This window comes from Petromyzon marinus, chromosome 21 (genome assembly GCF_048934315.1).
Source record: "Petromyzon marinus isolate PM22_M1 ecotype Great Lakes invasive population chromosome 21, UKy_Petmar_22M1.pri1.0, whole genome shotgun sequence".
In the NCBI taxonomy this organism is placed as follows: Eukaryota; Metazoa; Chordata; class Hyperoartia; order Petromyzontiformes; family Petromyzontidae; genus Petromyzon; species Petromyzon marinus.
In genome coordinates, this window is record NC_133687.1 from 11,005,098 (window position 1) to 11,016,937 (window position 11,840).

General features: G+C 42.9%; 1 protein-coding gene across 2 annotated transcripts in view; it reads right to left on the reverse strand.

Moving 5' to 3' along the window:
- The window catches only part of LOC116944319 (E3 ubiquitin-protein ligase TRIM33-like), a 36,444-nt gene that overhangs the window by 23,203 nt on the left and 1,401 nt on the right, over nt 1-11,840 (reverse strand). For both annotated transcript variants that reach the window (XM_076068558.1, XM_076068557.1), the window contains exon 2: nt 7,175-7,287. In XM_076068558.1, coding sequence (XP_075924673.1) covers nt 7,175-7,287 — 113 coding nt within the window. The remainder of the gene's footprint in view (nt 1-7,174; nt 7,288-11,840) is intronic.

Consider the following 11,840-nt stretch of genomic DNA (forward strand, 5'->3'; position numbering starts at 1 on the left):
TATCATCTCTCAAGTCGATGTAGCCCTAAAAGGCATAGGACACATCCAAGCAGACGTTGCGAGAGCTGAAATTGCCACTATTCTTAATGCTAAGAAACCCATTAGCAACATCAGCAAAAATAAACGTTCTGAACTCGCGAATTTAAAAAACAGAAGTGATATAGTCATCCTCTCAGCCGACAAAGGCAACGCTACTGTAATTATGGATAAAGATTCGTACAACAACAAAATCCAGAACCTACTCAACGATGGAAGTTACTCAAAAATAACTCTACTAATAGCCTAACTATGAAAACCAACAAGATCATCACAAGTTCGACCTCCTTAATCGAACCAACTAAACGTCCCTTCCTAAAACCTTCTGCTGCTAGACCCCCTACATTCTATGGTCTCCCCAAGATTCATAAAGAAGGCACTCCACTACGACCCATCGTATCCACGATCAACTCCCCCTACCTATAAGCTAGCACGTTTTCTGTCAGATACCTTGCTACCTTTCACTGGCAAGACCTCCTCAGCAGTACTTAACTCAGCCCAATTGGTCTCTATGGTCAAAGACGTTGTACTGTCCCCTGACGATATCCTTGTCAGCTTCGATGTGGTCTCCCTGTTCACCAAGGTCCCAGTACCTGATACCATTGAAATAATTGAAAATTTGGTACAACATAGACAAGACCCTGATACAACTGCGCTGGTTAGACACTGCCTCACCAATACATACTTTACCTGGAATGGCACCTTCTACAAACAAAATGAGGGTACCCCCATGGGTTATCCCTTATCACCAGTGATAGCCAATGTTTTCATGGAGAAATTTGAATCAGATGCCATCCAGACTTCCACCCTCAGACCTTCCCTGTGGAAGAGATATGTGGATGACACTTTCGTCATTTGGCCACATGGCCTCCCAGCTTTGAACCGTTTGCTACACCACATCAATTCCAGACACCCCGCCATCAAATTCACCATGGAAGTGGAGAAAGATGGCAAGCTACCATTCTTGGATGTTCTGTTTGAGAGGAGACCTGATGGCTCATTGGGGCATTCTGTCTACAGGAAACCCACCTAGACAGATTCATACTTGAAGCCTGATTCCCACCACCACCCAGCTTAAAATAATTCTCTCATCAAAACGTTATACCACAGGGCTCATTGCATTTCGGACCAACACCACCTGACCAGTGAATTAAAACATGTACACCTGGCCCTCAAGAGAAACGGATACTTTGACCGTACCATCCGCCAAGCTGTTTCTCCCTCGATACAGAAACAACCACTTGATACTCCGATCAAAACCATCACACTACCATATATAGCAGGCGTTACTAAAAAGATCTCCAAAATTCTAAACAAACACAAGATCCTGGTCCGGTTCAATACAGTACACAAAATCCGTGACCTGATCCCATCCGTGAAGGATGTCATCCCTGACTTACAGTACCCCGGAGTTTACAAATTGAATTGTACCTGCGGTGATTGCTACATCGGGGAGACGAAACGACATATCTCTGACCGAATTCGCGAGCACAAATCAGATCTAAAACATGGCAGAACGAATTCATCTGCTGTGGTTGATCATTATTACAACGCTATGGGTAATCATGAGATTGTCTTCTCCGATACCAAGGTTCTCTGTAAACCTACAGGTTATCACCAGAGATTTGTCCACGAAGCCATTCAGATATACAAACACAGACATAACTTCAACCGAGAGGATGGTTTCAAATTAAGCAACCATTGGAAAGACGTTTTAAATCATACCAAACGTCAAGTAATTTCTAACAGCAATTTCAAGTAATGGTATACCAAGCTTATTCCTTCCGAACTTTCTATTAAACCCTTTTTTCTACTCTCCCCTGACAGCACATTCTTGCCGATCTTTAATTGTTTTTCCGTTTCTATTGCACACACACAGTGACCCATCCTCCGCACCCTCTACACAAAAACATGCTAATCCCCCAGCTAATTTTCTGACTTTAACACCCTGCTGTTTCAACACTTTAACACAGCTATTTTTGATATGTAAACTCCTTTGTCAAGGCGCCCTGCTCCTCCCACCGAGCTTAAAAGACGCTGCGAATCTTAGCAGCGGTCATTGAAGTGCTGTCGTCCCAACAGTTCTGTTCCTTCACCTGAAGAAGGCCACTTGTGTTGTGGCCGAAACGTCGTGATTTTTGTTGTTTTATTTTTTACCTACGTGACTTTACCGACTAGAACCAAAGAGTAAGCATCAACAAGTTTCAAGAATCTTTTTCAGGAGAGTATTGCTACATTGGGGCGCCATGGTAGCAAGATGTTAACTACCTCGCCTGGTATGCAGGAGGTCGTGGGTTAGATTCCGACCCTGATGCCTGTATATTTGTAGTTTGCATGTCTCTCTCCCCATGGTCGCATGCATTCTCCGAGTCCTCTGGTTTTCCCCTCCACATTTAGAATCATGCGTTTAGAGTATTTGACTGCTATAAATTTCCACATAAGCCACTTCTCGTTGATGTATAATTTGTGGCAAGGTTGCTTCTGAAAAAGAGCTACATAGCTCAGTGGGCCTTACCTGGTAAAATAAAAATAGTTTAGTTTAAATGATTTATAGTTTAGTTTGTATAGTTTCAGTTCAGAGTCCACATTGAGATGTTTGGTCAAATGCTTTTACAAAGGAGTCTTTTTTTATTACGGCAGGAAATTGGAGAAAACCCCACCATGCATTACGATGCGATAACGCTGAGAAATCCGCACAGCCATTGTCGCAAAAAGCCACTTGTACCGCCATCTCGTGGCCACCTCACATAGCAGAAAAAAGGCTCAGCGTCTCCCAGGAGACAACGACCTCGATACGAAACCGGGATTTGGCGGATCGCGCTCGGAACGAATGCCAAAACGCAGACGTGTCGAAATCGTTCCTTTGCGAACGGGAGGGAAACATGTTTACAAACACAAAAAGGCAACAAGATAAACGAAACATTAAAAAAACAAAGGGCTTCGGCAAACTTGTTGCAAAATCACCGGCAGGAAACATTAGCGATTTCCCAATTGCCGCTCCTCGAAATCTCTGCGACCATCGCACATTGTGAACCCCCCCCCACCCCCAACCAATCAGGGCGCGTGCGAGCACTGGGTGCGAGCGGGTGAGTAAGGAGGTCACGCACGGATCGGGAACTAGATCAACGACCAAAACACGCTTCCCCTTTGCAGCTTGCCGGTTCCTGCTGGCAAGGTGCAAGGCCACCACCACATCGGTACCGGGGGAAATGGCCACAGTTCTGTGGCCATACACAGACACATTCCAGCACTTTGGAGCTAAAGTGAGGAGTGTGCAGTGGCATAGTCACGTGGTTGGCATGGGACCATCTGCAAGGCATGCAACGGAATTCGCTTGTCAAATTTTAACTTAAGTACCTATTTTTTTTACACTTTGCAGTAGTTGCTGCAGGGGCAATGTTAACGTTTATTATTATTAGTAGTTTCGATGTGTAATCGCTTGCTATGTGTAATCGCTTGCTATGTGTAATCTCTATTACGTAATTCGCTGGTAATATTTCAACATTGGGCTTTTTGGCCAGTACCAGTTAAACTCTAAGTTGTTTTACATGCCGGGAGGAAACTGGTGAACTCAGGAAGAAACCCATGCAGAACAGGGGGAAAGCATACAAACTCCACACAGAGTAGGGAATCGAGTCCAGGCCCTTCTTACTGTGAGGGATAAGTGCTATCATTGCTACTCTGCTGCTCTGGGCAGGGTGACGCATTGCAGAGAACAAATACAACATCTAACATAACGGATACTATCGAGCAATATTTGAATGTTTCATTTCTATTTTTGTGTGCCCACATTCACCACTGTTAACAGCACACACATCACCCACGAGGCAGTTGTGCAAGTCAATAACCGCGGATGTTGCAAGTGACCGAGTTAGTGAAGATGCAATCTTCATCCATCTCCTACTCGTCTCTCTGCAAACGCTGCAGTCATTAACACAACCAGAAACCAGAGTTTTGATTCGCCACTTGTGAAGCAAAGAGTTTGTGGACCACATGACAAGGTAAAAGTGCAGCCCTACAATTGCTTGCCCAAGCCACTGCTGATGGAAGGACCTCTGCAATCTTTGATCATGTGACATCTAGCAGAAACATTTGATGAGAAAAAATTGTGCACATGAGTAGCAGGCTCATGCTCTATTTCACTGCAGAATGTTTAAACAAATTTAACAGACACAGAGGTGGCTGGGCTACTTAGAGATCAGAGCGCTGAGATGGGACACAGCTGAGCTACTGTGTTCAAATCCAGAGTTCCCAGTGTTCAAATCCAGAGTGTAGTGACTTGAAAGTCATAGCGTGGTCACCAATGACTGGACAAAAAAGCCATCTCATTAAAATTAGCTTTTTCACTTCATTTGGCTAAATTAAACATCTGAGAATTAAAAATATCAGCTTTGACTGCCATACGATCAACATTATTATCCATGGAAGGCCAAGTGGGAAAGTGCCACCCCCTACTGTGTGGTCCAGAGGTCATTTGAAGGGGTCTCAGAAGTAATTTTGTAATATCCAATTCTACAGGCCTTTCTCTAATACGAAGGGTTGCACTGCTTCTGCGAGAGGTCCGAATGGATTCTTTGTCTCATGACGTGACATTGACAGCAACAAGTGGAATTGGGGACTAAAAATACCCAATTCTTTTTTTGTATCACAAGATCGTAAAAGGTGGCGATGGCCATCCAGCAGAGCAATGAACATTTCTGATGATGATACATAATCATCATCATCATAACCACCGCGACCATATTGCCACTACCTGCTTAGAACATCAAATTACAGCAAAGAATGACAGTTGGTGATTAATGGGCTGACTAGCTTGTCGGTGTAATTGTCCAGTGGGTGAATGTGTAATGCTATGACTCACTCACCGACTTGAGTCAGCGGAGAAGGATTTGCTCACAGACATAATAAACGGCTGTGTGAAATGAAGGAGCTGGGTGGCATTAATTTAAGTCACGTGTCATATGAAATGAACGCATCGCGTAAAATAAAGTTGTGGGCCATATGAAAATGAAGATGCAGGAAATGTAAAATTAAGTCACAAGGTAGTAAATGCAGCCCGTGGGTCGTATGAAAGTAAACTGTGGGCAATAGATTCCCCCACCCTAGGCCTCATGATTCAGTGGGTGGATGTGTATCCCGATTACTCACTTGCTGACTCACTCAGTGGAGAATGGTTTTCTCACTGACTCACCATCTCACACTGGCTAACTAATGGGCATGGTCTGTCTAAGGCACCTAGTCATTCATTAATCATTCCACCCACTCAAAGAGGTGTGTTTAAGTGACCTACATAGAAACGCATTGGGATAACTGACTGTTGCCTTCATTGCATCCGTGCTAACAGTGCTAACCCTTAGTTAAACACACTTGACTATCTGTGCAAGCTCTATACATGAACTTTACATGTAACCAGGTGAGGGCCATATTGGGCATTGTAAACAGCAGAGGACGGTGTAGAAAAAAACATCGTTATACTGCCGTATGCTCCCACAAGGAGGCCCTCAACTAGTAATGGATTGATAAAATGGGGTTGTACATGTACATGAATATGTTAGGCACACAGAGATAACATTAACCTTTGCTGCTCGAGAGCATCTTTAAATGCGGCACACCGTACGGTGTTGTGATGTTGCCAGCCTGGCCGCCTTAAGGAAAAGAGACAAAATAAGGCAGGTTTGCTTACTGATAATGGGAAGTTGGGGGCAGTCCCCCTCTAACAACAACAGCGGGCAGAGAAGCAACACTGAAAATAATTATCGGAGCTCTGGGTGACTAAAACGCAGCAAGTGGAGACAGCACAGGTGGTGCATCTGCCAGTCATCTCTCAGTCACTCCATAACACCTGGGTATGTCCCTTTGACCTCCTGCCAGTGTGCCTTCCATACTTCGCATGGCCCCAAAGTCGGCCTAACTTGGCACAATTTCTGTGGCAATGTCACCATCACTCAGTGGCGAATGGCAGCTGTTGTTGATGTTGTTGTTGTGCTGGTATGTGTACTGATATATTACGTGTGTGTGTGTATACATTTGTGGGCAAGTGAGTGTAGGTGCAACTGAACTGATGACCAATGATAACTACAGAGCGGTAGCCAAGGAATGCAACTTGTCCGAGAGGTCACCCACAGAGGAGACGCAGCGATGAAATCAGTTTGCTGTGCAGGTGCTAGGCAGATTATTACATCTCACCAGCATCCTAAGAGGTGGCAGTAGACTGATAAGTGTACCTGGGTGTGAGCGTGGGGAGTGGTAGCGTCGCGGTTAGAGCACTGCGCTGTGACCTCGGCGACCAGAGTTCGATTCCCGCTCACAGCCAACATCGGTGACGATTGTCTGAACCCATCCTGGGCCTCCCTGAAGTCGACTGAGAATTAAATTATTACCTTGTGTGGTGTGTAAACATTACCACTGGGGAAATCTGGCACATTCAGGATTTCTGCAAAGCTACTATGAAGTAACTATTCATATGCCTATTTAAAAAAGTATGGTCATCAGAAGATATTGACTTAAAACTTTCGTGACTGCAGGAACTCATTTTTATTTGATTTTTTATCAACTTTATTTTTATTATTATTTTTCTATCTACGTGACTTTACCGAAAGAACCGAAAATATCAGAAAATGTTTTTAATTTTCATCAAGCCCCATGGTGTAGATACCAGTCTCCGAACTCTTAACCACACACCATCTTTCTGGTCTCTCTAATTACATGGTATGAATAAGGGACATTGCCCAAAAGGTCGCCTGTAATATATTTTTCCCTTCAAGGTCACAGTGTTACTGGCAAATGTGTTGAGTTTTTTTGGTTTGTTAAGTACGGTTGTGCACCACAGCCACATCGCAGCATCACCTCATAAACTGGCACATTCATGGTGATCTATCCATCGCCTAACTTTCCATACAACGGAAATGCTATACAGTGAGTGTGGCTGCCGTTTCGGACAATGGTCCTCCTTCAGAGCAGAGCACGAACGAGGAATGCGGCAAAAGTGTTTTCGTTGTGTGGCCGGGGGATGCATTTCTAGCCACACTGCTCCCTCATGTGCTGTGTTGGCCACTGTAGGTGTTCGCGAACAGCACGTGCCCCGACAGCCTGTTACAGCAACGTGGTAGGGAGGCGGGAGGGGGGGGAGAGGTTTCACCTGGCTTGTGCTCTCGGTCGCGCTGGGCTGCTGTTCTGGGCCGTCGCGCACAAAGTAGTTATCGAGGACATCCACCAGGCGGAACTCTTGTTGACACACGGGGCAACGAACCACTGTGACGCACACACAACAGAACAGCCAAACAGTGCCCGGGTTAGCCTTAAGGCGATCAGCTGCTAACTTCGCCCCACGCAACCAAATCTATTTAATGTGGCCGAGACCAGTTGCTCACAGTAGAGGCGCAACTACCAAGCATGGATCTGCCCGGCGTTTTGTAGCGACGAATTTCACCATCATGTGACACATTTTGTTAACTGTGATTGATTCTTACCATCCTGATGTGGGAGGGGGAGAGCAAAGCAGTTAAGGAATTGGGGTTATGAAGTAGCATTGTTACCTGAAATTAGTGAAATTGAGATTGCAGTTCCTTACAAATACAATAGTAACTGTCCTCTCACTTCTATTTCAAGGTAACAATAAATTAAAATCAAGAAATTATTCATTTGATCAACATTTTTTGTAAATTTGGCAACCTCGAGTCGCCACAGGGCTTCACGTGAACCAATTACAGCAAGCTGTAATGACCAGCGTGGTGAAGTATGGTAAAAAAAAAACATTGTAAACATTTTTTCCGTCACCCACACTGCATGGGGGGGGGGGGGGGGTGGGCCTTCACCCAGCAGTGGAGTGATATAGGGCTGTATTTGTTTTTTTCTCCCAACTAATCAGAGATGTGGGAAGACAACAGACTAAATACAAAAAGTATGTCTAAAGAAATTAGTTTTCAATTACGACCTGAACAAATCGTTATATACAGTAGACATCAAATAAAATGCGCGTTGATATGGTGGGACAATTTCGGGGATTCTGTTTTGCATGGCGCACCGCGGAGGTTAGACTTATAACACTTGTCTACACTGTTATAGACGTCGTCTGCTTCAGAGATTAAATATGCTGTTTATTATGGATTTTGATGTGCTGAGGTTCAAATGCTAATTAAAACAACTGGTTGGCTACTGTTCCCAAGATATTTAAGTTTTTTTACATTTTACGTCTATATATATGTTGTGTAGATAGAGTTTTACTTATAAATTGTAAACCTAGGTCTTTTCATGTGTTTATGGTTGCTTTACATGATAATGTCACCTGTCCTGTTCATGTAACACTTTATAAATCAGCAAAAGGGTTATATAATTCACATTTACAATGAAACAAAAGGCAAAAACTATTATGTACAAGTACATAGTTTAGTCCTTATTCAGTGTCCACTCGGCGCTTCTTGGCTTGTCTCTTGTATTCAATAAATGGAGCATCTCTTGTCACTGTCCAGCAAAGGTCTGCAAGCATTGATGGGCTCCATTTTCCCTGACAGCGTTTCTCCATTGTTGCAATGTCCTGGGTGACATCGCTCGCCACGCTCGTAGCTCACTGTTCCGCAGTTCGGTGGGAAAAAATCTAGATGAGAGTGCAAAAAATGTATCTTTAGTGACATGTTGCAACCAAGGCTTTTGTATGCTTTGAGGAGGTTTTCCACCAACTCCCTGTAGTTGTCGGCCTTGTTTCCAAAAAAATGTGTTGCCACTAACTGGAAGGCCTTCCATGCCCTCTTTTCCTTGCTACGCAGTGCACTGTCAAATGCATCATCTCGAATAAGTTCACCAATCTGAGGACCAACAAAGACACCTTCCTTTATCTTAGCTTCACTTAACCTTGGACATTTTCCACGGAGGTACATGAAAGCTGCTTGTTTTGTCAATGGCTTTGACAAAGTTCTCATCAGACCCAGCTTGATGGGTAAGGGTGGTAACAAAATCTTCCTTGATTCAACAAGTGGTGGATGCTGAACACTTTTCCTCCCAGGCTCCAAAGACTGTCAGAGTGGGAAATCTAACATTGATGTAGTGGTAATCTCTCGCACGACTATCTCATTTGCAGAAAAAAAGAGCAGTACTTTGTGTATCCAGTCTGCAGACAAAGCAAGAGAGTAACAACTTTCAAATCACCACAAAGCTGCCACTGATGTTGGTCAGTTTAAGCACCTCAAAAGTTATTTCATGTTGTCATAGGTTTCCTTCATATAGATTTAATGACCAACTGGAATTGATGGCAAAACATTGCCATTATACAGCAAAACAGCTTTAAGACTCATCTTCGATGAATCAATGAACAGTCTCCACTCATCTGGATCATGAACAATGTTGAGAGCTGCCATCACACCATCGATGTTGTTGCAGGCTACAAGATCACATTCCATGAAGAAGAATGGGACAAGATCCTTTTGACGGTCACGGAACATGGAAACCCTAACACGACCTTCCAGGAGATTCCATTGCTGCAGTCTGAAACCCAACAGCTCTGCCTTACTCTTGGGTAGTTCCAAATCCCTGACAAGGTCTTTCAGTTCACCTTGTGCTATGAGGTGTGGTTCAGATTAATCATAATCAATCTGTGAATGTTTTAACACAGATGCGGTGTGCTGTGGATTATGCGATGAACTAGCAGTGCGTTTCCATCAATCCGCAAACATTTTGCAGATTTCAGGAGAAGCACGGCACAGGACAAATAGATTCATTAAATGCACGGATAATAAGGTTACATTTTTTCTAAGACCAAAATTTGTACAAATCTGCCAAATGGGGTCAATGTTGAAGAAATGTTTCAGATCCATAATAGAATCCATAATATAGGTTTTTTTGGGTTAGATCGCGTAAATATTAATGTGTCGTTAAACCCGCCCCCAAATGTTTTAGAGTTGACATGCAAGTCTGAAATGTAGAAAAAATCATGTTCTACTAAACAAACGACATCAGCACAACTAACCTGCAAAGTAAACTTTTTTGTTAAATAAAATTGGCAAGTAAAAAAACACACGTTTTACCTCTGCATTTCCCTGTAGCTGTCACTGCAACTCTTTGTGAGCCCTGACCCACTTCTGTTGGCCGCGGTCTGCTGACCATTTTCACTCCGCCCGCGGTGTTCCAAGGATAGCGTGAATTGTCGTAAACCACCGATAACCCAAGAGCAACGAGGATTTGCCAGTTATTGGATAACTGGATTACTGGATTTCAGCTGCAATAGTGATGGCACGTGTAAAGCAAAAATAACCTAATATTTAATCTAAATCTTAAACTATTGCCATTCCTAATAAATACCCGATATACACATCCTACACAATATATAAATTTACAGCCCCTTTCTCAACCCACTGCTGGATGAAGGGCTTCCCACACCAAATTGGCCATGGGGGGGGGGGGTGTTGTTAGAACATACTTCATCACGCTGGTCAGTCTGGGCTGGTGTCTCGGACATATACATTACTTTTGTGGAATAAAGCGATGGTGTCGTTCCAAATTATCTCACAACTGCTCCGTAAACAAGGAACAAAATAAATGGATTATCAAGAGATTTACAGATGAGTGCTTCTTTCATTTAAAAAAAAGGTTTTATCCACGAAACACGACTGGTGCATAAAACGTAAAAAATGTACAAAAATCACTTTCACCGACATCTCTAAGTGACCAAAAATTAAAGGGTCAAACATTAAAGAGCTCTTCGGAGAGATGGAGTAGTTAACTTAATATGAACTTTCCTCAATATTCACCACTGTGGCATACTTCGCGCCATCACATCAAAATGTGAAATCCCATTGTCATATCACTACCGCTATTCATATAATGCCACCCACACATGACGAGTGGCCTTTAAGGTTTGTGTTTTCCCTACCTGACTCCGACCTTTATATACGTGCTATGAAAAAGGCCATTGCCAAAAACGTTACCGGTTTTCTGTTTTTTTTGTAGCGTTTAAGGCAGTGTTATTAACAAAAGCGTTGAATTAATTTACTTGAAAAAAATGAAAGTTGGACCCAGGAATGCATCACTAAAGTTGAGCATGCTAATTGTTTTTTACAATGACCACACAACCGCAGGTTCACCCATTATACGTGGCAGCAAAATTTTCTATGTATTTTAATACACATGACTTTATTTGGTAATGCTCACTGATTAATTATTTTGAAGCGTTTGACAATGTTTAGGTCTGGAATGCTATTGCCAATAAACTGCAACTTGAATCGCTACCAATGAGATCTTCTCTCAAAACTGCTCCAGAGGAGTTCTACACCCCTAGCTGCCACTGCTATTCATTGGCGTAAAATAAAATGTTTCACTCCGGATGATGCTGCAAAGTATTATCTGTATTTTGATTTAGCATGCTGATCTTAAAGGTGCATTGAAAATTTTTATACTCCGACTGATACCTGTTGTTGTGGAGTAATTCATGCAGCCAGCTATGGCTCTAGGATTTGGTGTTACATGTTATTTATATAGTTTATTGTAAAAATTCGGTCACAGTCCCTGTGATCACTGTTACGTTGCAATCATGGCTTTATTTTTGGTGATTTTGAAAAGTTTTTTTGGTTTGGACATATTTGTTTTGTTGTCGTACGGAGTTAGACTGATGGCCTTAATCTAAGTTTTCTTGTGGTTGTTGTTTGACTTGCATCCCACTGGGATTTTTTGGTGTACGGTGCTTTTTTCAGAAATATTTTGCAGTTTTTTTCTTGGATGTTCTGTTTGCACAGTCACATAGTCACTTGAAGATGTTTTTCTTGTTCGTGTTTTTGTTTTTTGCTTGGTGTGGATGCACCCGATTCAAGAGCCGAATG